This window comes from Podarcis liolepis, assembly GCF_965112155.1.
Source record: "Podarcis liolepis genome assembly, chromosome: 7".
Taxonomy (NCBI): domain Eukaryota; kingdom Metazoa; phylum Chordata; class Lepidosauria; order Squamata; family Lacertidae; genus Podarcis; species Podarcis liolepis.
Genome location: NC_139561.1, coordinates 8,514,959 through 8,542,347, shown reverse-complemented (window position 1 = coordinate 8,542,347; position 27,389 = coordinate 8,514,959). Strand labels below are relative to the sequence as shown.

General features: G+C 47.3%; 1 protein-coding gene across 3 annotated transcripts in view; it reads right to left on the bottom strand.

Annotated features, from left to right (window-relative positions):
* Positions 1-881: 881 nt before the first annotated feature.
* SH2B3 (SH2B adaptor protein 3) overlaps positions 882-27,389 on the bottom strand; it is a 70,456-nt gene continuing 43,948 nt past the window's right edge. For all 3 annotated transcript variants that reach the window (XM_083514274.1, XM_083514275.1, XM_083514276.1), the window contains exons 3-8: positions 13,791-13,901; positions 12,521-12,612; positions 8,020-8,114; positions 7,498-7,712; positions 6,622-6,793; positions 882-4,572 (exon numbers count right to left, since the gene is read on the bottom strand). In XM_083514274.1, the coding sequence (XP_083370400.1) occupies positions 4,262-4,572; positions 6,622-6,793; positions 7,498-7,712; positions 8,020-8,114; positions 12,521-12,612; positions 13,791-13,901 (996 nt within the window). In that variant the 3' untranslated portion in view covers positions 882-4,261. The remainder of the gene's footprint in view (positions 4,573-6,621; positions 6,794-7,497; positions 7,713-8,019; positions 8,115-12,520; positions 12,613-13,790; positions 13,902-27,389) is intronic.

The following is a 27,389-nucleotide window of genomic DNA, read 5'->3' as shown; positions in this document are numbered from 1 at the left end:
TAAACTTACCGTATTTTTTGCTCCATAAGACTCACTTTTTACCTCCTAAAAAGTAAGGGGAAATGTGTATGCGTCTTATGGAGTGAATGCGGGCTGTGCAGCTATCACAGAAGCCAGAGCAGCAAGAGGGATTGCTGCTTTCACTGCGTAGCGATTCCTCTTGCTGTTCTGGCTTCTGAGATTCAGAATATATTTTTTCTTGTTTTCCTTCTCCAAAAACTAGGTGCGTCTTGTGGTCTGGTGCATCTTATAGAGCGAAAAATACGGTGCTTTCACTTAGGAGTTGGTACCTGCTGGATTAGCCTGGAGACCTAACTCTTTACCATACTCTGTCCACCAGTAACCAGGAGCCCAGGGGCTGAATTCAACAGTCCTCCACACCCTAAGTTGTTTATTCCTCTATATATCAGAGGGAGATACCTCTGGCATGGAAGCTTCACGGCTGCTTGGGCTCATAGCTTAAGAAAAGCTCATGGTGCACTCTTCTACCAACGGCTTCCTGAGCTAGTGACTCATCATCATAACAATTTGGGCTCAGGAATGCCTGAAGTGGGAGGTGTGTGTGATTAATGGAAACTCTTCCTTATGTTCTGTGCTCACAGGATGTAAGACTTGCGTCCTTCAGGCGTTCTTCCCCGTTCCAAGAAGTGTGACTGATTTCAGCTTGAAAGCCAGAGAAACCAAGGTGGTGTCCTTCAAAAGTTGATGGGCTCCCAATTCACAGCAACCCACACGGTCGATCCTGTTATGTGGAGGGCACCACACTGGTTATTCCCATTTTCAAGTATCTTATCAGGTGATTTAAAAAGAAGATTCTGTAAGAATGGCTCCATAGAGAGAGGGGGGTGGAAGGAAAAAGAAATGACCACGGAACCAACCACTGAAAATTTCTAAAAACAGTTTTATTTTACTGCAGGGGCAGATCTGTATGTATTTTTTAGCTGTATTAAAGAATAAGTTACATGTACAGTACATACAGAAACAATATATAGAAAAATTATACTATACAAGAGTAGAAAGGTGGAGAACAAGAACACTCAGTTTTTTTCTTTAAATGCCTATTTGGTTTTTTTTTAAAAAAAATAAATAGCAAGCTGTGGAGCTCATTCATTTGCTGCTGTTGATAGAGACTAATCTGTTAAGATTTTAAAATTTGGAAACCACAGTGCAGGGAGCTTATACCTACAGCTCACAGAGATGACGTCAAGTAAACTGTTCATGGCTGGGTGCTAGTCAGCCTTGGGGCTTTGCCATCCTGATGTCCATCTCCTTTTGTGTGACGATCTTGAAGGACGACTGGCACAAATGTGAGGATGCAGCTGGACCCAGGTAAACTAATTTTTCACTGCATGTTGAGCCCCTTTGGAGGATGCCACCTGCAGGGCAATTCTGAGCCTGAAGGCAGGTTTGCCCCCAGCCTCTGAAAACCCTGCCCTCAATGAACACCTGCACTTGTATCAGAAATTGTAACGTCCCAGAAGGCTTTGAGCCCTGATTGATGTTCTGAGCAAACAAGCAGGATCTCTGATGGTGATGGTCAGGGGATGGAGAAAGAAATTTATTTGCATGAGCCGCCAAGCACTGCTGGTGATAGGAAAAAGGCACTTAATATCTAGGCAGGGACCTCGCTACTGCTCTACTACCGGTTATGTGGTTTGGAGCATTTAGGTTTACTAGGTAAGAAAGATCAGAGCAAGTTCTTTAGGAGAACTCAAAAATGGGCTGAAACCGGGGCGAGGGGAGAGCAACCTGTGGTCCTTCAGATGTTTTTGGACTCCTGCTTTGAACAAACCTTCAGCAAAGGTCATTCCATTAGTGTGATGAAATGCTAGCTAATCATAGGCCCTTTTACCGTCCAGCGGGCACATGGGTCCCATGCTTAAATCTGTATGAGGTTAGCTTGTGTGGGCAACAGCTCAAAGAGGGAAAAGCATTTTTAAAAACCAACAACAAACCTCTAGTATCTTTGGATACACAGCCATCATTTTGAATAACAATTTGCTAGACTGTGGACAATGTTGTTAACTTGACTATACTGTTATTTGCTTTGCCATTACCCATGTTTGTTTTCTGATACATGCTACCATCCCCATGCCCCCCAAAATCAGAACACCACCTCGGCCAAAGAGAATAATTGTTAGATTTTGCACACACAGCAGGGGAAAGATGGTAACGGCCTCTCCCATATATATATTTTTAAAAAATTCCTTCTCTCTGCTGGTTTGGGATACATTTTTAAAGCTATTTCCATTCTATATCAAGAGCAGATACCCTTGGTGCTAATATGCTGTTAGACCAGGCTTTCTGCTTTTTGGAGAGGTTCCCCCCAACTCTGGCGTTTGTGGCTTTGAGGATGCTGGAAAAGAGCAAATTCAGCGCTGTGTCGTTTTCATTGTGCTCCTAATGTTAATGCATGATAAATGTGTGTCTTAACCTCACTGAAGTTCTTAGACTTCCTCTAAGAATTATGCTGTTAAAATTACTCTCAAAAGCATTTTAAGCATTTTTGAAACTGCTTAAAGGCAGCTGCTGTGGATTTTTTTTTAGAGGAAAAAAAAAATCCCTGTAACCCTCATAAGGTTGGTGTGGTGTTCGCAAAGAAGTCAGATTTGGAAATGGATCAGAAGCTATTGGTTGTTTGGAGTAATTCTGTGCTGCACGGTTGGGCTTGAACTAGGGATGCTAAGCAACTACCGGTAGTTTTAAGGCCAGAGTAGCCCTATGGGGCAAGGCAGAGATGCAAAATGACCCCTTTTCCCACTGGAATGGTTGGTTGGAAGGAAGCAGCTACTTGAGGCTAGGTCATCTTAACCTCAAAACATATAATTTCATAGCTCAGTGATGGAATGTCCCATGTCGTAACAGGGAAAACCTCTCTGCGTGAGTCTTTGGAAGAGCTGGTCCAATGAGATAATACCAAACCAAGCAGACCAGTCAAGCTGACCAGCTGCTTCCTAGAATCATAGAATTGGAAGAGACCAACTACTTGTAGGTTCAGTTCCTTTTGACTTGCTCATGAGCATCCAATTCATTAACTGTAGGCTATTCCCTGACCCTTCCCTTGCTGTGTCTCTAGCTGATGTTGAAAGGAGATCTGCGTTGCCAGGAATGGTGGCGCTTCTAGTTTAAGGTGGGGAGGCATAGCCCAGTTGTAGCATGCATGCGGGAGTCCTAAGGCTCAATCTCTGCCATTAGCCAGTTAAAGGACCACAGGTATGGGTGAGGCTCTCAAGAGGCTATGCCAATCTGGAGTACACAATGTTAGGCTAGATGAGGGACAGTGATGGGATTGTTAAAAGGAACTTTCATCCACTCCACAAGTGTGATCTTCCTCTGCCTACTCAAGACAGGAACACCTTGTGCTCCTTGCTAGGAAGCCACAACAGTTGACTCTGTCTTACTTGTGGTGCCTTTGCATCGTTTTAGGCCTGCATGGAGGCTGGTGGATCTGAGTGTTTAGATAGTTAAAGCCAAAAATTGTGCACAGGGGTAGTGGTGATGGCCTTCTGCCATGGTTATTCCTCTTGCCTGCACTTCCAGCAACCACCTGGTTCTGTTTGTATTACCCTACTTGGAAGGAGCTTAAGTTTTAAAAAACAAAACACAGATTTCCTTCGTTCCCAAGGGAGCCAAGAAATTAGCTCAGCTAAAGAGAGCTCAGTTGCCTTCATTCAGCAACAAAATGAGAGGCGGGTGATGGAAAGAGCAAATCAGATCAATTACTTGAGTCTAGTTGGATCTGGGGTTTTTCTTCTACTGCCCACACATTTCCCCTTTTCCTCAAGTGGAGGAACATCGTTACAGAGACCAAAAAATATTGTATGTACCGGTAGCAACCAAAATAAACTAGGAGCCTAAAGCAAAGGAAGAGACATGTGCAAAACCGATGAGAGGATTGAGTGAAAAAACTTAACAGAGAGGCCATTTAATAAGCCGAATCGAAGGGTCACATCCATAGTGGAGTGAGTTATCAATCTATCTTACAAACCAACACAGCCAAGCAGGCATGTGCAGAGCTTTCCTGAGGCCTGGAGCAGAGTCTTGTTAGAATAAAGTTATAAACTCAAACAAAAAAGCAGCCGGTCCCTGGTACACCGCCCCCCCCCCGCCATCTTAGCCCTCCAAGGCTTGGGGCAAGTGTACCCAGCTGCCTCGCCCCAGCACGAGCCTGCAGCCAAGAGGAATAAGTCCTTTCCGTGGCTTTCTGAAACATTTATCCAGAGTCTTGTGCAAAAGCAGGCTGTTGCCCCATCCCGCTGTGTCAGAGGGATGTATACTGGTTGTTAACCGCCCGCAGGTGGGACCTGCCTTGTGAGTCCATCTCGTAATCATTGTCCCACTGGCGCGTTGCAGGGGTGGTGGGTGGGCTGGTCAGGTGGCTGCTGGGCCACAGGCCGCTGGCCAGCTCTTCTGGAGGGGGCACCAGGTGGAATATCTGCTCCACTGAGGAGCTCTGTCGGAGGTTGTCGGCCAGGTGGATCCGCGGGCAGCTGGAAGGGGACAGCTGGACAAGGCTGAATTCCGGGTGGCAGCGGTGGACGGACGGGGAGAGTGGGACTGTGCTGCTGGAGCCTGCATTGGGAGGAAGAGAAATGAGGGGAAGTTATACTGAATATCCTAAAAATATGCTGACATAAGGGAATACGACCTTCCACAGACGGGGCGGCATGAACCGCATGCTAAAACAGGCAAGCCAAATTCTGCGCTCTGTAGAGATTACGCAAACAAATAAGAGCATCACAAGAGGCTGATCTGGCCAATGGGCCATCTAGTCCAGCATTTTGGTTTTATAGTGGCTAACCAGATGCCTCAGCCCACAAGCAGGACCCCAGGACCCGAGCCCTTTCCCTTCCTGTGGCTTTACTGCCGCCATCATGGCAAGGAGCCATTGATAGCCCTCCATGAAATGGTCCAGTCCTATTTTAAAGGCATCCAAGACCGTGGCTATCACTGCCTCCCATCCTTCCTTTTCCTTGTCATGAATCTTCCAACATACAGCTTCACTGGATGTCCGTAAGTTCTAGTGCTAAAACTATTAATTTTATCACTTCTATCGTGTCGCCTCTTATGCCTTTTCTCTAAATTAAAAAGGCGAGTAAGATGCAACTTGGCAGATGTTTATAGAACTATATGCACTTTTTTTTACAGTCTCGCTAGGGCAAGTTTCTAATATGGGGCACCTGACCACATCCTCAGCCATTGAAAATGTAAGGCAGTGTCAATTCATTTCTGATATTTGAGGAGGCACGACCCACCGACTCTTAAAAAAGTACCGTTAGCTGTAAGGACTAGAATCTTGTGTTTACTTTAAAGGTAAAGGTATCCCTGACCGTTAGGTCCAGTTGTGGACGACTCTGGAGTTGCGTGCTCATCTCGCTTTACTGGCTGAGGGAGCCGCCGTACAGCTTCCAGGTCATGTGGCCAGCATGAATAAGCCGCTTGTGGCGAACCAGAGCAGCACATGGAAATGCCGTTTACCTTCCCGCTGGAGCAGTACCTATTTATCTACTTGCACTTGATGTGCTTTCAGACTGCTAGGTGGGCAGGAGCAAGGACCGAGCAACGGGAGCTCACCCTGTCACAGGGATTTGAACCGCCAACCTTCTGATCGGCAAGCCCTAGGCTCTGTGGTTTAGACCACAGCGCCACCCGCATCCCTTTGGTGTTTACAGAACACCAAATATGACATTCCATACAACTCCACAGTGGTGATAGGCACAATGGCCTGGTTCCATGTTTCCGGGAACCATGATAAGCTGCAATGTCTCCACAGCTGCAAGGGCAGCACAGAAAGCAGCCAAATAGCAGGTGAGGCACTCTGCTCCCTTCTCGACAAGACTCTGAAAGTTACTAGCTCTGAATGGACATACAGTAGTCATTGCTGGCATGACTAGAAAGGAAACCAAGAACTAGCTAACTTTTACACTACTGCACCTGATTGCTTTGAGATCATCCATGTCTGCAACTAGCTAGGTGTTCCTTGGTGGTGCTAAGAGCTTAAGAGCTTCCTTCTTCTTTTCTGTTTCCAATTCCTGTATCAGCAAAGCAGGAATAGGCTACGTCACCCCTAAGCAACACACATTCCTGCTTTGCACCTAAACAGAAGCATCATACGTTGGTGATGTGATTTGGGTTGGGTTTTTTTATACAACACACACTTCTCCAGCTCAGTTCAGCAGGCAGAGGCTTCCACCTTCCAGCTGAGTGATTGAAAGCGGAAGAGAGCAGAGGATATGGCAAGGGATTTCCCCCACCAAATTACAGTGGAAGGAAACCACAAGCGCTAGTGTCCAAAGCCAGCTGCCTTCCTCATTCTAGAAGGACAGAGCCTTAGAATTCTCCAAGGCCTGCTGAAGCTGTTCCAGCAGGAATTCTAGAAAACAGCCTTTTCACCTTGATAGATGTTGGCAGAAAACAGAGCATGGTGTAAAAATCTTAACAAACTAAGTGTTCAGTGATCGCAGCCTTAGCATGATGAAGAGAGGAAAGTTCCCCAGTTCTGTTCCCAGCCGTCTGTGCATCTGTCTGCCTACGCTCCTTATTTCCTGCTTAAAGCCGAGTGTGGTTGGAAAAGGCCCAATGCACGGAAGAGACTAAATGGCAGCCATAGCTGCCTCCTACCTTGTGCATGTGGAAGAACCACTACGTAGCTGGACAGCTGCACGTTGCAGGCCGTTCCGCACTCCAGGGGGATGGGGAAGCGCTGGAAGTGGTGCAACATGTCCAAAATGGAGGCAAAGTGCAGGTGCTGGACACGACACTGGCCCCTCTCGGTTAGGGAGAGCCGTAGGTGCTGCCAAGGTAAAGGAAGCAGGAAGACACATGTCAGCAACAGCAGCCAATTCATACAGGTCATGTAAAAGTTTCAGCAAGGATCAGAAGGGCGTGTGCAAATCCCATCACCTGAGCCAGGGAGAAACCCCACTGCCTAACCTTCCCCAACCTGGTGTCTTGGACTACAAATCCCATGAGCGCCAGTCAGCATGGCCATGGCCATGAGAGTTGCAGTCCAACTCATTTTTCTCTCTCTTTTATAATTGCATTTTCCTCTCTTGCACTGAACATAATAAAAGTATACCAATCCACCAAAAGCTTGTCTTTTCATTCCATTCCTCTTGCTATTTTTTGTTTAGCGATTAATTTTTCCATCAACACTAAATGCCAGACATCTCAACCATGTGGTCAATGCCCCATCCTCCAAGAAGCTGGCCAATAAGAGGCTTAAAATTAAGATTTATATTGTCCCCTGGGTAAAGATTAAGTAAAACCAACTCTGTGCCTTTGAATATTTTTGGTCCAGTTATCTAATTCCTTTGAATACATCCCCCCTGATTGTGGCTGCCTTATCGCAAGTCTCCTGGACATTTAAAAAAAAAGCTATTTAGATATGAAGTCCAAGCGGGATTTCAACAGTGCTCCAGTTTTGGGCCATGAAAGCCTGCCTGCTAACGTACTGACTGGTGGCAGAGGGAGTCCCCTCAGCAAGAGATGCTGTACCTTTGCTCTTCCTTGGAAGTTGAACGTGAGGACGTAGTCTCCCCTGCGGGTTTCACTCTGTCGGATGAGGAAAACCCCGTGTCCGTCAAGGCCCTGGTGCTGAACCAGCTGAGCGGCTTTGACTCGAGAAATGGGGCCATGGAACCAGGGGAAGGATGTCAGGTAGTGGTCAGTCTTCTGGCCGTTCTGGTCTGGGAGGCTGGGTGGCATTGCCCCTAGGGGAGGAGGAAGGACTCAGCTGTCATTTTAAACAATTTCTCCCCCCAGAAAAGCTCAAGGCAGCTATGGTAAAAGCGTGTTGTACCACACACAAGTGCTTACAATTTGCAGAGCCAGAGAATTAGCAACACAAAACAAAAAATAGACAGCTTTGTTATTATCGGGGAACTCCCTTCTGCTGATTCCCCAGCGTCCAGCAGCCTGAACTGCTCAACCAGATGTTTCTTGGTACTTTTTTCTTGAAAGGCAAAGGAGAGGCCCCCCCTCCAACCCCAGACCTCGCCCCAGATGAGCCCCAAATACCTTGGTTCAGGGAGTCCGTGCTGCTGGTTGTGGGGCTTGCAGTCACAGCCTCCGAGTGAGAGTCCGAGATCAGCTCAACGTCGGCGCCTTCTGACCTGAAGGAGGAGGGAATGTTTCTGATTGTGAGACACCAACAGGACAGATTTTAAGTCCCTGCCCCCGAGGCCAGCAACAAAAGATAAGGCAAAGAAAAGCAAAAAAGCAAAAGAAAGAGCTCCCTGATGGGGGTGAGGACCAGAAAACTTGAAATTCCAGGAAAAAACTCATATTGTTTTCTCTCAGCACAAGGCAGTGGTGAGTCTGCTGGCACTATAAAGGTAAAGGGACCCCTGACCATTAGGTCCAGTCGTGGCTGACTCTGGGGTTGCGGCGCTCATCTCGCTTTATTGGCCGAGGGAGCCGGTGTACAGCTTCTGGGTCATGTGGCCAGCATGACTAAGCCGCTTCTGGCGAACCAGAGCAGCGAACGGAAATGCCGTTTACCTCCCCGCCGGAGTGGTACCTATTTATCTACTTGCACTTTGACGTGCTTTCGAACTGCTAGGTTGGCAGGAGCAGGGACCGAGCAACAGGAGCTCACCCCGTCACGGGGATTCGAACCACCAACCTTCTGATCGGCAAGTCCTAGGCTCTGTAGTTTAACCCACAGCGCCACCCATGTCCCTTTGCTGGCACTATACTTTAAAGGAAAGAGACTTTTTTGAATGCCTTTGTAAGCAAGCTTATAAGATGAAGGAAAACACATTGGTCAGAAGGGTTGGGAGTGGAAATGGGTTTTGCAATATGAGGTTCCACAGTTGAGATCACATGCATCCTTACTCCTGTTGAATCGTAATACTTTTAATATAGTTTTTATAGGAAACAGGGTCAGCAAATACATGGAACACCCAGGCAAATGAAGCCATGTTGCAAAAGCCATCAGTACACGGCCTCAGAATTGGTGCTCCTGCCAGGCCTGAGGTTCTGGGCCAGCAAAGAGGCCAAATTTAGTGGCCCTGCTCACTCTGCCATGAACTTGAGGCAGACTTGAGAAGGGGTTGGGACTGCAACGCTAAGCCTTCTCCTGAATCTAAGGCAGGGGCCATTCACAGGGTTCCCCCCTGCCAACGACCTGCCTCCAAAACTAGCCTTAACCCTCCCAACCAACACCTGGAGTTGGTTACAAAACTTTCTTTCTAAACAGATCACTTGAAAATTGCTGACCACCTAACGATTCGTCTGCTTGTAGCAATCATAATATGTTGTTGTAGACGTAGGATTATTATTGCTATCATCATTGCTCCTGTTAGTTATTACTTTGTATTTTATTGCATTCCCATTTTAATTCCGTAGAACGCAGTAGAAAATACCGTGATAAATAATAAAATGCAAGGCAAGAAACAGAAGCAGCAATAAAAACGCAACTAAAAATCAACATGACTATTTCATGCGCTGCTCCCACCATTCTTCAAACACACTGTGCAGCTCGCGGGCCACCGGTGATCCCCAGACCAGAATTTGGGAACTCCTGCCGTGGAAATTAACCTTTGCAGGAGGAAGAGAACAGTTGGCATTACAGGCTTATTCACACGTTCCACTGAACACAGGTCCAAGTTGCCTCGTGCATAAACAGGTGTTCGTGTGAAAGAGATTTGTGCAGCACAACTAAATGGGCACACACAGATTACATGCTCAGATGTCACCCAAGTTGTCTTCACCACCCCCACGCCCCACTTACCAAGCGGCCTGGCACTAGTGACAAGTTTGGGACCTGATTTCCTGGCACATTTATGCTACCCCCTGACCAAACACCCAGTGTTAATGTAGCCATTTTATACTCCGAAAAAGGGGCACAGAACCTTGGAGAAAAGCAGGCAGGTTGGTTTTGAACACAGGCAGTTCAGTTGCCACCCAGCACTGCTGCTACAAGAAGGTCAAAAAGGGGCCTGAAATTTGGTGGAGGGTGTGTGTGTGTGTGAATGAAAGGAATCACAGTATGGCTCTCTGCAAATCACAATACCACTTCTTGCCCCTGGCAGATTTCAGTAAGAGGAAGCCCCAAGAGGAAGTGGGACATCTTTGAAAGAATGGCACAAGAAACAGGTAGTACATTTTCCAAAAGGCGTGAGAGAGAGACTGGGCTTGCATCCACCTGGGCATCCCACACTCTGACTTGGGAAGGACTTTAAACCCCCAGGTACACAAGAGGAAGTTCTTGCTTCCTATGGACTCCAGGGCTTAAAATAAATTTCCCAAGCCAAGCAGAAGACAAGGTGCAGAAAGGACATGGATTCTGCAGTCCAAGTAATAATAATAATAATAATTTATTACTCGTACCCTGCCCATCCGGCTGGGTTTCCCCAGCCACTCTGGGCGACTTCCAACAAGAGATTAAAAATACATTTAAACATCAGTCATTAAAAACTTCCCTAAACAGGGCTGCCTTCAGATGTCTTCTAAAAGTCTTACAGTGGTTTATTTCTTTGACACCTGGTGGAAGGGAGTTCCACAGGGCAGGCGCCACTACCTAGACGGCCCTCTGTCTGGTTCCCTGTAAGCTCACTTCTCGCAGGGAGGGAACCGCCAAAGGTCCTTGGAGCTGGACCTCAGTGTCCGGGTAGAACGATGGGGGTGGAGACGCTCCTTCAGGTATACTGGACCGAGGCCGTTTAGGGCTTTAAAGGTCAGCACCAACACTTTGAATTGTGCTCAGAAACATACTGGGAGCCAATGTAAGTCTTTCAAGACCGGTGTTATATGGTCTCGGCAGCCACTCCCAGTCACTGTCTGGCTTCCACATTATGGATTAGTTGTAGTTTCCGGGTCCCCTTCAAAGGTAGCCCCACGTAGAGTGCATTGCAGTAGTCCAAGCGGGATATAACTAGAGCATGCATCTGGTTTAGACCTGATAGCCATCTATGGCCTTTTAAATTGTGCTATATTGTATTTGTTATGATGGTACGTATTTTTTTGTTTTTATACCCCGTCGCTGGCAATCTCATTCGGCCCCTCTCCCAGCTTTAGAAATTTTAGTACTTATCAGTCACACACTTCAAAGCCAATATTTGGAGGCATAAGGCCGAGAAAGTTTAAAAAGAAAAGGTTCAGAAATAAAAAATTGTATACCTCTACCGATAATAAATAAAATGAAATACAATAAATAATATAAATAAAATAATAAATAATAAATTAAAATAAATAAATAAATAATAAAACAATAAAATAAATAAATAATAAAATAATAAATAAAATAGATCAAGACTGAATTCCTCTACCAATTCTTCAGCTTTCCTGCATCATTGCACACAAGGAACACCTAGTCCCACACCGTTTTCTTTCAGGTATGGCTATTTTCATCACAGAAGCCATCCTTACTCTGGGCACTTCTAGGTCAGTCCAGGCTATAGAGTACAGGAAATACAGTGGTGCCCCGCAAGACGAATGCCTCGCAAGACGGAAAACTCGCTAGACGAAAGAGTTTTCCGTTTTGGAGGTGCTTCGCAAAACGAATTTCCTATGGGCTTGCTTTGCAAGACGACAATGCCTTGCGAGTTCCTGCGGGGGTTTTTCCCCCTTCCCCCCTTTTTCTAAGCCGCTAATCCGCTTATCAGCTGATCCGATCAGCAGATAAGCCGCTAAAAGCCACTAAAAGCCGCTAAAAGCGCTAATCCGCTAATCCATCAATGGGCTTGCTTCGCAAGACGAAAAAACCGCTAGACGAAGAGAATCACAGAACGGATTCTTTTCGTCTTGCGAGGCACCACTGTACCCAGTAAAGGATAGTGTGGAGTTGGAAAAAGATAAAAAGGGGCAATAAAAATGATGAAGATAGTATGAATCTCCCATCCTGCTGTGTTTGGGGCTTTAGAGAAAAGGTAAGTAACAGGAGACAGTATAGAAGTTTATAAAATTATGCCTGGCATGGGGAAAGTGGATAGACTAAAGTTTTTCTCACTCATAACTCTAGAATTCGTGGGCAACCCATCAGGCTGAACGTTGGAAGTTTCAGGACAGGCTTTTGTTTATTTAAAGAAGCAGGTTTCTAACCCTCATGAGGTGCTGAGAAAACTGGGGGTGGGGGGACATTCCTACGCACTTCCCTGTCTTCCAATCCCTTCTGTCCAGAGCTCGATTTGGACCAACCAAGGACCAGCCCCAGATCCACTTTTTAGGGCCTAGATTACGGCCTGCAATACATGAAGCAAAAGTCAACGCGAGAGACTCTGAGCATGTGAACCCGGATCTAAGAGAGAAAGAAAATCTGCGCCAGGAAAAGGTGGACCCTGTAACCATCTTAGTCTGCATTTTAAAAGATAATCTTGTCTAATTCGTTCTGCACCTTGCTTCAGATATTCCACAAGGAATCGCTGCACACATTCAAGCTTATCTTCCAGCCATGGGGACTAGAAATCCTCTTTTTTTAAAAAAAACAAACACACAAAACAACACCCTAGCAATGAAAAACACTTGAAGAACTGCATCACACAGCCCTGGCACAGAGAGTAGTGGAGCAATAACTCACCCTCGATGGAGACACTCTTTAATTTCACACATCCAGGAACGCAGTTGCTGGTCATCTCCAGCCTCAAATACAACATCCATGGAGGTGTTCACCTGTGGCGGGGGGAAAGAAAAAGAAGATAAACACTGGGAGTTCTTCATAATGCTGAGGCAATGCTTTCTAGGTTCAGGTCATCTTTAAAACCCCATGGGATATCCACACCCTTTAATTTCATAAAAATGTATATCAGTACGCATATATACTAACAGCATATACTAACAGTAACACCTTCAGCTTAGCCTAGTAGCAAACTGGCATCCAGTGAAGATCTCAGAGCACAGGAGTTATATACTGCCCAGGAATAATAATAAATTATTATTATTATTATTAATTACTTATACCCCACCCATCTGGCTGGGTTTCCCCAGCCACTCTGGGCAGCTTCCAACAGGAGATTAAAAATACATTAAAACATCAGTCATTAAAAACCTCCCTAAACAGGGCTGCCTTCAGATGTCTTCTAAACGTCAGATAATTGTTTATTTCTTTGACATCTGATGGGAGGGCGTTCCACAGGGCAGGTGCCACTACCAAGAAGGCCCTTTGCCTGGTTCCCTGTAACTTGGCTTCTCACAGTGAGGGAACCACCAGAAGGCCCTCGGTGCTGGACCTTAGTGTCTGGGCAAAATGATGGAGGTGGAGACGCTCCTTCAGGTATACTGGACTGAGGCCGTTTAGGGCTTTAAAGGTCAGCACCAACACTTTGAATTGTGCTTGGAAACGTACTGGGAGCCAGTGTAGGTCTTTCAAGACCGGTGTTATGTGGTCTTCACAGCCACTCCCAGTCACCAGTCTAGCTGCCGCATTCTGGATTAGTTGTAGTTTCCAGGTAACCTTCAAAGGTAGCCCCACGTAGAGCGCATTGCAGTAGTCCAAGCAAGAGGTAACTAAAGCATGCACCACTCTGGCAAGACAGTCCGCGGGCAGGTAGGGTCTCATCCTGCGTACCAGATGGAGCTGGTAGACAGCTGTCCTGGACACAGAATTGACCTGCGCCTCCATGGACAGCTGTGAGTCCAGAATGACTCCCAGGCTACGCACCTGGTCCTTCAGGGGCACAGTTACCCCATTCAGGAGCAGGGAGTCCCCCACACCTGCCTGCTCCCTGTCTCCCCAAAACAGTACTTCTGTCTTGTCAGGATTGAACCTCAATCTGTTAGCCGCCATCCATCCTCCAGATGCCCCTGAAGGGTCCCTCCCTCCCTTAAGTGCAGCAGCTGCAAAAGGATACCTTCAGCATCTTGAGGACAAAGGTGTCTGCGTGGTCTGGCATCTCCAGGCGAGTGCAGGGACGGATTTCTTGGATCTCTGAGCAGGTGGTCTGCAGCTTTGGCTTCGAACTCTGTGGACAGAGGCAAGAAAAGCAGCCGCAGTGAGTCCGCGCACTGGTTGCACCAACGAGGCATCCCTCAGAGGACCTGGACTATGGGTAGAGCCGAACCGTACATTGAAAGGCACATCAAATGCACATTCAAAACATGTCTCTTGACCCCAAAGAATCCTGGGAACTGTAGGGTGGGGGGAATTGCTCTGGGAGGGGAAAACTGCAGTTCCCAGGATTCTTTTTTGGGGGGTGGGTCATGTGCTTTGGAAGTGCACTGTGGATCAGCCCTGCACCTCCTGCTTGGTGAAAGCTATAGTCAAAAACATCTGGAACATTTCCAGGTTGGAGAAGCAGAGATCGTGTCCTAGGAGTAAAAAAATAAATGGACCTAACATTTAGGGTTTATTATTTGATTCGTTAAAGTATTTGTTTGCTTCTGGTTATGTGGGCATCTCAATGAAATCGCTAGAGGAGTCAGGTAGACTCTTCAAAAGCATCCTTAGAATATCATAAAAGGCTGGCAGCAGCAGCAGCCAGGAGACAGAAAAAAAACACATTTTCAGAAGGTTTTGGAAGTGCTTGACCATTTGCACATGCCTTATTTTGGATGGGGAGTTAGGGAAATAAGGCGCGCACACCTTGATCCTGCTGCTAGATTGGATCAAAAGGTCTAGCTTTCTGTCTCTGAGAGTGGCCAACAAAATGTCTTTGGCAGGGACAAAAGAAAGGCAGAAATCTGGCAGCCTCCTTGCAACTCCCCCTTCCTGTGGTTTCCAATGACTGGTTGGAATTCAGAAGCACTGTTGCTTCCTCCATGAACCTCTCCAAGCCTCTTAAAACCATCAGAGTTGGTGGCTCCCCCACCTTCTCCAGTCAATGGTTCTCCAAGTGAGCAAGGAGAAGTGAATCCACAGCAGTTTCCACTCCCTTCCTCTGACACACTGCAATGAAAGCAGGGTGCTGGGAACAAAGCTCCGGCTGCAACCTGTCGTTGAAATCCCCACTTTGCAGGGGGTTGGGATAGATGACCCTTGGGGTCCTTTTTCCATGATTCTACAATTCTATGAAATACAAAACTGGGTCTTGAGCCTAGAGCGGAAAAACAGCAAGGGAAGGAATAGGAGATCCCCACTCTGCAAGGCATGCGAAGGGTGAAAGGAAGCAGCTCTGATTTTTGGATTTCTGGACCAGCCACCTTCGCCCCAATGACAAGTTCCGCACACCAGATTTTCCCTCGCCAGGATCCTGGTGAATGCAGAGTACAGCGGTACATCAGGTTACAGACTTCAGGTTACAGACTCCGCTAACCCAGAAATAGTACCTCAGGTTAAGAACTTTGCTTCAGGATGGGAACAGAAATCATGCTTCGACGGCGCGGCAGCAGGAGGCCCCATTAGCTAAAGTGGTGCTTCAGGTTAAGAACAGTTTCAGGTTAAAAACGGACCTCCACAACGAATTAAGTACTTAACCCGAGGTACCACTGTACACGCGGGACGCGGGTGGCGCTGTGGGTTAAACCACAGAGCCTAGGACTTGCCGATCAGAAGGTCAGCGGTTCGAATCCCCACGACGGGGTGAACTCCCGTTGCTCGGTCCCTGCTCCTGCCAACCTAGCAGTTTGAAAGCATGTCAAAGTGCAAGTAGATAAATAGGTACCACTCCGGCGGGAAGGTAAATGGCGTTTCCGTGCACTGCTCTGGTTCGCCAGAAGCAGCTTAGTCATGCAGGCCACATGACGGAAGCTGTACGCCGGCTCCCTTGGCCAATAAAGCAAGACGAGTGCCGCAACCCCAGAGTCGGTCACGACTGGACCTAATGGTCAGGGGTCCCTTTACCTGTGTTACCACTGTACACAGATTCCATCCGTCATTCCATCCTCTGTTTAAAAGCTACCCCAGAATTCAGCTGCCTCTGTGGCTCAGCCTTTCCAGGGCCAAAGTTCCAAGCAATGAGGACATGTATCTCTCACTGTAAAAAGTTGAAGGACCACAGTTTCTGGCCTGTTCAGACCCCAAGGGGCTTTGACAGTGGCCAAATGGGTGGAGAAGCCACCTGGGAAGGAAGGCAGAAATCAATACATCCCTCCTTCCACCCTGATTTCTGACAACACCACTGTGAGATACTCTGGGTGGGGGCTCATGGTGAATTTGCATTCACCCAAACAGCTGATCGCGGCCAGGGATTTGACCAAATAAAACATGCTAAGGGTGTTTCCTTAGTGGGAGCAAATGGTTGGGAGGTGGGCAGGAATAGGAATGTCTGGAGGGGAAACTTTTGATGAAGAGGGAGAGGGGAAAAAGCTAGGGCAGCATCGTGGTGTCGGACCAGGAGTGGGAGAGAAAAGGGTTCAAATCCCCTAGTTGGCCATAAAGATCGCTTGGCGACTTTGGGCCACTCACTGCCCCTCTCAGCCTAAGCTAGGACATAAATGAAATAAATGATAATAAATAAATAAAGCAGCAGTTTAAGAACAGAGAGACGGAACTAGAGAGAGAATTAAGAGCTTAAAGCAGCAAGTGAGGATCCTGCGGCCTTCTAGGTCATGGGTAGGCAAACTAAGGCCTGGGGGCCGGATCCGGCCCAATTGCCTTCTAAATCTGGCCCGCGGACAGTCCAGGAATCAGCATGTTTTTACATGAGTAGAATGTGTCCTTTTAGTTAAAATGCATCTCTGGGTTATTTGTGGGGCATAGGAATTCGTTCATTTTTCTCCTCCAAAATATAGTTTGCCCCCCCCCCAAGGTCTGAGGGACAGTGGACCGGCCCCCCCGCTGAAAAAGTTTGCTGACCCTTGTTCTAGGTAGTGGTGTACTCCAACTCCCATCAGCCCTACTCAGAGCTGCCAAGGATGATGGGAGACGTAGTCCAGCAATCCCTGAAAAGCCACAGCTTCCCCATCCTTGAGCCACAGATTGTAGAAAACAAAATGTCCTGGGTGACTTCATGGTAACAGATACCTGACTGTATCTGTACCAAAGAAAGATGAATTCAACAGCTTGTATAAATGATGCAAATGATTTTCAAACCCCCCCCCCTGCATAACTTTAATCTACTCATGCTCCCAAGGCAGCCCCCAAATCCTGCCTGCTAGAAATTCAAGACCCTCCAAGCAGTGGCGTAGTGTGGGTTGTCAGCACCCGGGGCAAGGCAAGTAATTTGCGCCCCCTAACCCATGGATTTGCGCCCCCTAACCCTAACCCCCAGATGTTGCGCCCAGTGCGGCCGGGCCCCCCCTGCACCCCCCACGCTACGCCACTGCCTCCAAGTGTCCCTATTTTCCAGGGCCAGCATTCACCCAGTGCTATACCAGCTGCACTGGCTCCCAGTGAAGTACAGGATCATGTTTAAGGTGCTGGTTTTAACCGGCCACAGAGAGGTTAGGCTGGCCTCAACCAGAGCCAGGGCTTTTTCGGCTGTGGCTCCAATCTGGTGGAACGCTCTGTCACAAGAGACTAGGGCCCTGCAGGACCTGACATCCTTCCGCAGGGCCTGCAAGACAGAGCTGTTCCACAGCCTGACCCCCTCCTTTGGCAATCCTCTCAGAACTCTAGCCCAATGGTTGCCGTTAATCTGATTTGAACTGATTTTATAATGAAATGATTTTAGAATGTTTTACCAATTTACTGTTGTTAGCCGCTCTGAGCCCGGCTTCGGTTGGGGAGGGCAGGATATAAATAAATTATTATTATTATTATTATTATTATTATTATTATTATTATTATTATTTACAGAAGCCATCCCGGTTTCTGATTTGATCCCATAATGTCCCGCTTTTCCTTAGGATGTCCCTATTTTCATAGGAGGGTATGGAATTACGTGACCCCCGAGCCAAGGGGATAAGAAACTATACAACCTTTAAAAGACATCTGAAGGCAGCCCTGTAGAGGGAAGCTTTTTAAAACGTTTAATGTTTTATTATCTTTTTATATATGGTGGAATCCACCCAGTGTGGCTGGGGAAACCAGAAGCAAACCCCATATGGGCCTGGTAACAACAACAACAACAGTAATAATAATAATAATAATAATAATAATAATAATAATAATAATAATAATAATAATAGAATAGGGTGCCCCTGTTTTCATCAGAGAAATGTTGGAAGGTGTGCCATTCAGAAGCCTGATTAGACCACTCCAGCTTTGAGATTACACCTAGTAACCCAGATCGCTTTAAAGCTCACCCTTCTCCGCTGTCAAGAGGACTAGAACCTTGGAACTTAAACAGAGAACCTCACTGTATTCAGTGACCACTTCCACTTCCCGTGCTCCCTTGACGTGATGGAAGAGCACAGAAAGCTCCCGACGGGTGTAAAAGATTCCACGTGGTGCCTGTTATGGGTCTCTGGACCACACGGGGTGTGCATTCTTGCCCCTCCCACCCTGCTCCCGAAATGCCACCTTCCCTGGTAATTATGCCACCCCAAGAAACCAGGAGGGGAAAATGAGACAACAGCTGGGACCATTTCCCCCAACTGATGCAGAAGGACTGGCACAAAAAGGGTCGGATTCTGAGAGCTGGCGTGAGGCGCGGGAATGCTGAGCCAATGCAGGAAGCCTGATGACGCAATCGGTTTACCAGACAGGCCGTTTCCATCCCCAGCCGATGGGCTGCTTGGATTTTTCCACAGGCCGAGAGCCTCAGAAATCCTCTTGGCCGAGAGGGGCGGCCGGCGTGACTCACTGGCATTAAGGAGCCATAAGCCACTCGGGGTCAGCGGTGTTAGCAGAGGGGCAGCAGGGTGGCCAGCAGGCACCCAACCAGCCAAACCCCAGGCCTGCTGGATGCTGGCAAAGCACCACCCTGCAAGGCTGGGGGGGGGGGGGGACAGGGGACGGCCGGCTCTGCTGGAGGTTACACAGAGCAGCAAGAAACTGAAACGAAAACAACCCCACAGCTGCTGGAGATTCCAGCATCTGTGAAACCGCTTGCAGATCGAGGGCTGCAGAAGTCATCCAGGAAATGGGAGGAAGACAGAGAGATGCCTCTTTCCCCAGGCGGAGGGGAGGCCAGCTTAAAAGGAGGGGGCCCCAGCAGGCAGCAGGCACCCCCAAAAAACGAACACCCCATTCACGTGTCCTGGAGTCAGTGCTGGGCCATCGGTTTCACCCCTTCCCAAATGATATTCCCAAGGATGGTGAATATATGCATTAATCAACACACAAGAGCAGATCATTTAGAATCACAGAATCTTAAGAGTTGGGAGGGACCTTCGAGGGTCATCTAGTCCAACCCCTTGCAATGAAGGAATCTCAGCTAAAGCATTCATGGCAGATGGTCATCCAACCTCTCCTTAGAAACCTCCACGGAAGGAGAGTCCACAACCTTCTGAATTAGTCTGCCATTAGCTAAAGTGGTACCTCAGGTTAAGAGCAGTTTCAGGTTAAGAACGGACCTCCGGAACGAATTAATTACAGTGGTACCTCAGGTTACATACGCTTCAGGTTACAGACTCCGCTAACCCAGAAATATTGCTTCAGGTTAAGAACTTTGCTTCAGGATGAGAACAGAAATCGTGCTTTGGCAGTGCGGCGGCAGCAGGAGGCCCCATTAGCTAAAGTGGTGCTTCATGTTAAGAACAGTTTCAGGTTAAGTACGGACCTCTGGAACGAATTAAGTACTTAACCTGAGGTACCACTGTATTTAACCTGAGGTAAAGGTAAAGAGACCCCTGACCATTAGGTCCAGTCATGGCTGACTCTGGGGTTGCGGCGTTCATCTCGCTTTATTGGCCAAGGGAGCCGGCGTACAGCTTCCGGGTCATGTGGCCAGCATGACTAAGCCGCTTCTGGCGCACCAGAGCAGCGTACGGAAACACCGTTTACTTTCCCGCCGGAGTGATACCTATTTATCTACTTGCACTTTGACGTGCTTTCGAACTGCTAGGTGGGCAGGAGCAGGGACCGAGCAACGGGAGCTCACCCCGTCGTGGGGATTCGAACCACCGACCTTCTGATCGGCAAGTCCTAGGCTCTGTGGTTTAACCCACAGTGCCACCCACGTCCCGTAACCCGAGGTACCATAATAATAATAATAATAATAATAATAATAATAATAATAATCACTATTCATCATTATTAGCAGCAACAATACCACATTCCAGATACTGGGCAAGTTAGCGGCAGTGCTGGGGGGGGAGGTGGGGGGGAGGAGGACAATCGGATTTCCTTGTTACCATGGAAGGGGATGTGGCCGAGACTCCCAAAATATCTCTGCTCTCTTGGCTATCGGGGGGGGGGGGCAGGGAATCCACTTCTGCTTTCCATCTATGTCATGCTGTTTTTGTTCCCAGTTTTACAGCCTTCTGAGGTTTTTGGGTTGGTGAGTCACGGCCCCTTTTGTAATCCGGAGCCAAATGCAGCAGCAGCAGCCGCAGCTGGGAAGGGGCTCCAAATGGTCAGCTCTGCTTCTCATTTTCATCTGCAAGTGAGGCAGTGGAAGTGCTGGACCACTGTCTTGCCTCGGTAGTGGACTGGATGAGAGCCAACAAAGTGAAGCTCAATCCAGATAAGACAAAGGCACTTTTAGTTGGTGGTTTCCTAGACTGGATAGATGGGAACCTTCCCTGCTCTTGATGGGGTCACACACCCTCTGAAGGAGCAGGTACGTAATTTGGGGGTACTCCTGGATCCTTTGCTGTCGCTCAAGAAAGCTCATACCAAGAACAAACTTAGTTGGTCTCTAAGGTGCTACTGGACAATTTTTTAATTTTTTTATACAGTCATACCTCAGGTTGAAGTAGCTTCAGGTTAAGCATTTTCGGATTGCGCTCCGCAGCAACACGGAAGTAACCGAGCGAGTTACTTCCAGGTTTCGAGGCTCGCGCATGCGCAGACGCTCAAAATGACGTCATGCGCATGCGCAGAAGCGGCAAATCACGACTCACACAGCCATGCGGGTTGCATTCGCTTCAGGATGCAAACGGGGCTCCGGAACGGATCCCGTTCGCATCCAGAGGTACCACTGTATATATTTCTACTGTTCTCAAGGCTCTAATAACCACTAGGCTGGATTACTGCAACACATTATAGACAGGGCTGCCTCTGAAGACAGTTCAGAAACTTGAAACGGGTACAGAATACGGTAGCTAGGTTGGTAACCAGGCCATACAGTTTGAACATTTTTTTAAAAAAGATATTTATTAAAGTTTTTAAAATATAACAATTAAAAAATAAAAAATAAAAAGAAACAAAATACAACATAAAAACAGTTAAAAACAAATAATTTTCCATAACATATCTTCCTTACACTTATTTCCCCAGACCTCCTCATAACTCCCTTCTTTGTATTCCACTTCAATTTGTTAGTTCAGCAAATCCTTACCATTAAGCTTTTACCCATTTATAAACCTTTTTTTTTTCGTATCTCCTAAAGCATTACAGCTGGAAACCCCTTAATTTCTAATTCATTAATTTTACAATATTTCTGTAAATAGTCTTTAAATTTCTTCCAGTCTTCTTCCACCGTTTCTTCTCCCTGGTCTCGGATTCTGCCAGTCATTTCTGCCAATTCCATGTAGTCAATCACCTTCATCTGCCATTCTTCCAGGGTGGGTAAATCTTGTGTCTTCCAATACTTTGCAATGAGTATTCTTGCTGCTGTTGTAGCATACATAAAAAAAAGTTCTGTCCTTCTTTGGCAGGCCATACAGTTTGAACATATGGCACCGCTCCTGGCCCAACTCCACTGACTGTCAAATAGCTTCCTGGCCCAATTCAAAGTGCTGGTTTTGACCTATAAAGCCTTAAACGGGTCAGGACTGCAATACCTCAAGGACCGCGTCTCCTCATATAAATCATCCCAGACTCTCCATTCACCATCTGAGGCCCTTCTTCGTGTACCTCCTCCATGAGAGGTCCAGAGGGTGGGAACATGAGAAAGGGCCTTCTCTGTGGTGGCTGCCCATCTGTGGAATGCTCTCTTTAGGGAGGTTCGCCTGGTGCTTTCATTATATATCTTCAGGCGCCAGGTAGAGACGTTCCTCTTCAGCCAGGCCTTGGGCTGATTAATATTCTACAGCCTTTTAAATGTGTTTTTATGTATGTGTGTTACTGTTTTGTTGCTTTCTGTGTTGACTATTTACTTGCGCTTCAATAACAACAACAATTTATTTATACTGGCTGGGTTTCCCCAGCCACTTTGGGCAGCTTCCAACAAAATATTAAAATACAATAACCTTTTAAACATTAAAAGTTTCCCTAAACAGGGCTGCCTATCTTATGTTTTTAATCTTGTGGACCACCCTGAGAACTTTTGATGAAGGGCAGTATATGAATCAAATCAAATCAAATCAAACCAATAATCAAATCAATAAATTCCACCACTTCCCCCGACGCATATGGACAGCAGCACCACCATCCAGCCCCTCTCTGGGACCAGCCAGATGGCCTTTTTCTTTGCCATGCCCAATAAAAATGACGCCTGGGGTGACATGCTGTCCACATGACACCCCAGGCGCACAGTGTGATGTCACTGCGTCACCTCATGCATCGTCTGCATCAGACATTGGCCACATTCGGACCATACATTTAAAGCTCTACGATACAAAATTCACAGCTTCCCCCAAAGCATCCTGGGAGCTGTGGTTTGTTAAGGGGGCTGAGAGATGTTAGGAGGCCCCTTATTCCCCTCATAGAATAGTAATTCTGAGAGTGGTATAACAACCAATCCCTCTTCCCAGGGAACTCTTAAGAAATCCATATTTTAGTGCAGTAGCCCCCACACTTTGGAACTCCTTGCTTATTCACACAAGGCAGGCACCTGCTAAAAACATTTTTGAGTGGACAAGCTGCCCGGATATGTAGAATGCTGATACACATCTAATCTGTTTTTAGTTTATTGTTGCATTTAATCATGACAACAAATGTTTTATGTTGTTGTTGTTTAGTCGTGTCCGACTCTTCGTGACCCCATGGACCAGAGCATGCCAGGCACTCCTGTCTTCCACTGCCTCCCGCAGCTTGGTCAAACTCATGCTGGTAGCTTCGAGAACACTGTCCAACCATCTCATCCTCTGTCGTCCCCTTCTCCTTGTGCCCTCCATCTTTCCCAACATCAGGGTCTTTTGCAGGGAGTCTTCTCTTCTCATGAGGTGGCCAAAGTATTGGAGCCTCAGCTTCAGGATCTGTCCTTCCAGTGAGCACTCAGGGCTGATTTCCTTCAGAATGGAGAGGTTTGATCTTCTTGCAGTCCATGGGGCTCTCAAGAGTCTCCTCCTGCACCATAGTTCAAAAGCATCCATTCTTCAGCGATCAGCCTTCTTTATGGTCCAGCTCTCACTTCCATACATCACTACTGGGAAAACCATAGCTTTTACTATACGGACCTTTTTATGTAGAAAACCTTTTTATGTTTTACGTAGATGCTCATAACTGTTTCCCCTGATAATTTTATTGTTTTATTCTTCTCGTAAACTGCTTTGATGTTTTGTTTCGTGCTGAAATTGTATGACATAAGTAGATAACAGAAACTGTCCCACCTTCAGTTTGTACGATTGCACGAGGGTCGTTTTGACGCCAACACATCACTACAAAAACAGAAAGAAACAAAAAACAAAACCTCTGTCTCTCTCCCCCCGCCCCACAACATGCCCATCAGCTTCGCCCAAATTTGCTCTGCGGTTCCTCAGAATGCAGCACCGGGAACAGACAAAAGGCAGAGAAGCAGGGAGTGTTAGGAGACATTTGGTGGCGAGAGATAAAGAGGCGGGCAAGTCACTAGGCTCTGCAGCGAAATAGAACAGGGTGTCCTTTTAACACGTAAAACGCAAACAGCACGCTCTTCGGAGGCCCCCCACCTCTGCAGGATCCAACCAGGTTTTTTAAAAAATATAATTCTCAGTTTGCAGATGCTGAAATGCATTTGCCATAGATAACGGATGGAAAAAATTCTTCCCCCCCTCAACCCTTTGCAAAGACAGACTGTGGGGCGGCCAGGGGGGGGGCGGCGGTGGGAGAGATAAAAACAAGGAGAAAGAATTATAAATTCCAAAAGCACAGAGAGCAGTAAAATACACAGAAGCTTCTGAGCAAATAAAAGTTATTAATTATACCCTGCCTGCTAATTTAGCAGGGTGGGAGTGGGGCAAATGGTGGGTATTCCAGCGGCGGACTTTGAAGTTAACCGAGTCTCCTGGATGGGATGCAATTATCTTCGTGACAATGCACTGCGAGACCCAGAGCAACTGCAGGAAGCCTGGATAATAGAAAACGTAATGAAATTTAACCTGCCAGACATCAGGGAAGGGCCTTTAGCTTCTGCGTTGCAAGCAAAGATCCCAACAGCATTTCCTGGGAGGGCTGGGAGAGCCTGGAATCGTGGGGAGCCACTGCCAGCCAGAGTAGGCAATACTGACCTAGGTGGACCAGTAATTGGGAGCATACAGTGCTGACCACTGGGCTGCTGACGAGGCAAAGTGTACTTTGATGCCAGCAGCGCTCGATTACAGGGGCCCAGGCCCTGATCCAGGGTTTGTGTTTCCTGGGTTTTTGCCTAATCGCAGGAGAGGCAGAACACACCCTTTGTGGCATATTAAATGGCAGAGACGGGAGAGGATTTCAGGTGGAGGGCTGGCTTGAGGAAGAGTGGACACCATGGCCTGTGTCCTTTTATAAATCAGTCAGCTAAAGGTTTAGCTGACGGAGAAGTAATTTATTTCTTAGGGGTCCAAGTTAGTGTTCAAGTTGCTGATATTTCAGAAAGCTGTTCCGAGGCCCTTATGTTACCGACTTTCCTTCTGAGAGAGAGTGTCAACACGTAAAACTGCAAATCCGACCTTCGTTTCCGTTTTGAGCTTTTTGGCAAAGAAAGCAAACCTTATTTATACTGAAACTCAATTAGCAAGCAATTCATGTAGTAAGTGTACATGATTCATGTACTAGAAATTCTCCCAGTTGGTTAGGAGCCCTAAAAATAAGGAAACCTGCCAGATCAGAGGTTGGAGCAAAGTACGGATCCTCAAGAGGCCGGAATCGAGTGCAGAAAGTGGAGTTGGTTCCACTATTTATGACAAAAAAGGGGTACAAAACCCCAAGCAGACACTTCCACAAAACACCACCAGCTTCCATGGCACAAAACTTTCATTTCCTCTGCCCCACAAGAGAAGTGGGGCAGTGAGGCCGAAGCGTTACTCAAAAGAGGATTCCCTTTGAGGCAGGGCCCATTCTGCTGCCTCTGGGACGCTGGCACCCTCTTCCTTCATCCGAAGGGTATCCCCCTCCCCAGCCAAGTAATCTGCCAGTGGGTGGCGCTCAAGAGTCTTTAAAAAATGCTGCTTTAACTCAAGTCAGGATTAAATGGGTGGCACTGGGTTCTCACTGCAAGGCTATATGTGCACATGCATTGTTAAAATAAAACTGTTAAAAGTTCAATGCATTCCAGAAATAAAACGTTATAGCATAAAAGAAGAGTAGAGCGATAGAAACATGCAGACAACTCTATGTATTAACAGCAAGGTTGCTAGATTCATAGCTGGGGCAATCAGAATAAAGGCCACTAACTGGACTGCTGATTCAGGACTTTAAATTGTGCTCTTATATCAACTTTCTTTTTCTTCATATACAGTGGTACCTCGCGTTAATAACTTAATTCGTTCTGGAGGTCTGTTCTTAACCTGAAACTGTTCTTAACCTGAAGCACCACTTTAGCTAATGGAGCCTCCTGCCGCCGCTGCACGATTTCTGTTCTCATCCTGAAGCAAAGTTCTTAACCTGAGCTAATATTTCTGGGTTAGTGGAGTCTGTAACCTGAAGCATATGTAACCCAAGGTACCACTGTACTGTAATGTTTCACTGTTGCTATGGCCATTGGCTAATGCGAATAAAGTTGTATCTTATCAGCTATGTATGCATCCACAGCACCTTTCCTCCAAGGAAAGAAGAGCAAGGGTTCTTCCATTTATATCCTAACGACAAGGTAAGTTGGGCTGGCCCAAGATTACCCGGTGAGCTTCTATGGCCAAGTGGGCAACTTGGGTCGCCCCAGTCCTAGCCTAACACTCTAAACACTGATGGCTTTTCTGTGGCTCCCGAGTACCGTTCACAACTCTGCTTCTTCATCTAGGGCAGACCCAAAATTCTACCCCCCACTCTTCTCCTCCGCCTGCCGCTGGGAACTAGGACTGGGTGGCGTTAAGAATAGCTGCTGCGGTTAAGAAGAGCACAGCTGCTTCAGTTGCCTGTACAGATTGCTCAGAGGAAGGGCAGTTTAGTGGCTCGTGACTTGCACGTAGAGGGGTCCCAGAAGCCCAAGCAGGCAAGCAGGAGACCTCTTCAGGCATGGGACCCCATGGTGATGTGAACCACAGACCCTGCAGAGGGCTTGTGGGAGTCCTTGGGTGCAGGGACACCAAAGGCGTCAGAACAGCCAGTTCTAATGCTTTATTCTTGCAGCAAATCAGGCTGCCAGGCCTAGCCTTCTCTTGCAGAGATGCAATACGGACACCGCAGCAAGGAAGCAAAGTTGCACATATTCTTTATACGCAAAGCAACACGTGTCATTCTCCCATTGCTCCACCTGCCCCAAGGAGGGCAGAGGTGGCAAATACCCAATTATTACAGAGAGCTCCCCTTTCTGGGCTTAGAGCCCAGCATCCCAAGCCCACAGATAAGACAACATCAAAGCGAGCCAGTTAGCTTATATCCAAGCAACTGAATGGAAGCAGGCCTGAGCTCATTGCAGCTACAACAACTACCGACTCGTTGTAAGGTTATCTTCGCTGCCAAGATGGTGTGAGTGGAATTTCTGGGACAGTTCACCTTTGGTTCAACACACAAGGAGCCCAGCTGGGGACATAGAAGAACCGGCTATAGGCCTAAGGCAGCCTGATGTTCTAGTCTTGCCCGTACCCCCAAGAAACTCCCCCCCCCCAACCATCACATCTCAAACCCTGCCCCAAACCCAGATTCCCCTCCTTTGCCTCCGATACTTTTCTGGAACAAAGGCAGCACTTGATCCCTCTGTCAGCGGCTCTCGAGGGTCATCTTGCAGAAACAGAGGCCTTTCTCAATACAGTGGTACCTCGGGTTACATAGGCTTCAGGTTACAGACTCCGCTAACCCAGAAATAGTACTTCAGGTTAAGAACTTTGCTTCAGGATGAGAACAGAAATCGTGCCTCCGGCAGGAGGCCCCATTGGCTAAAGTGGTGCTTCAGGTAAAGTACAGTTTCAGGTTAAATACAGACCTCCGGAACGAATTAAGTACTTAACCCGAGGTACCACTGTACCTGCTAACTGGAGATAACAACAGCAACAACAACATATCCTGCCCATCGGACTGGGTTGTCCCAGCCACTCTGGGCAGCTTCCAACATAATATAAAAACACAGCAAAACATCAAACATTAAAAAGTTCCCGATACAGATGTCCTACCCATGAGCATTTATCAGTCCTCCTCATCTCAGGAGGAAGCAGACCTTGTAGCCCGAACGACAAAAAGAAACTCTTTATCAGGCAGCTCTTCGAAGTCTCACGCGGAAGAGTCTGCGTGAAAGCAACCCTGAGAGGTCCCT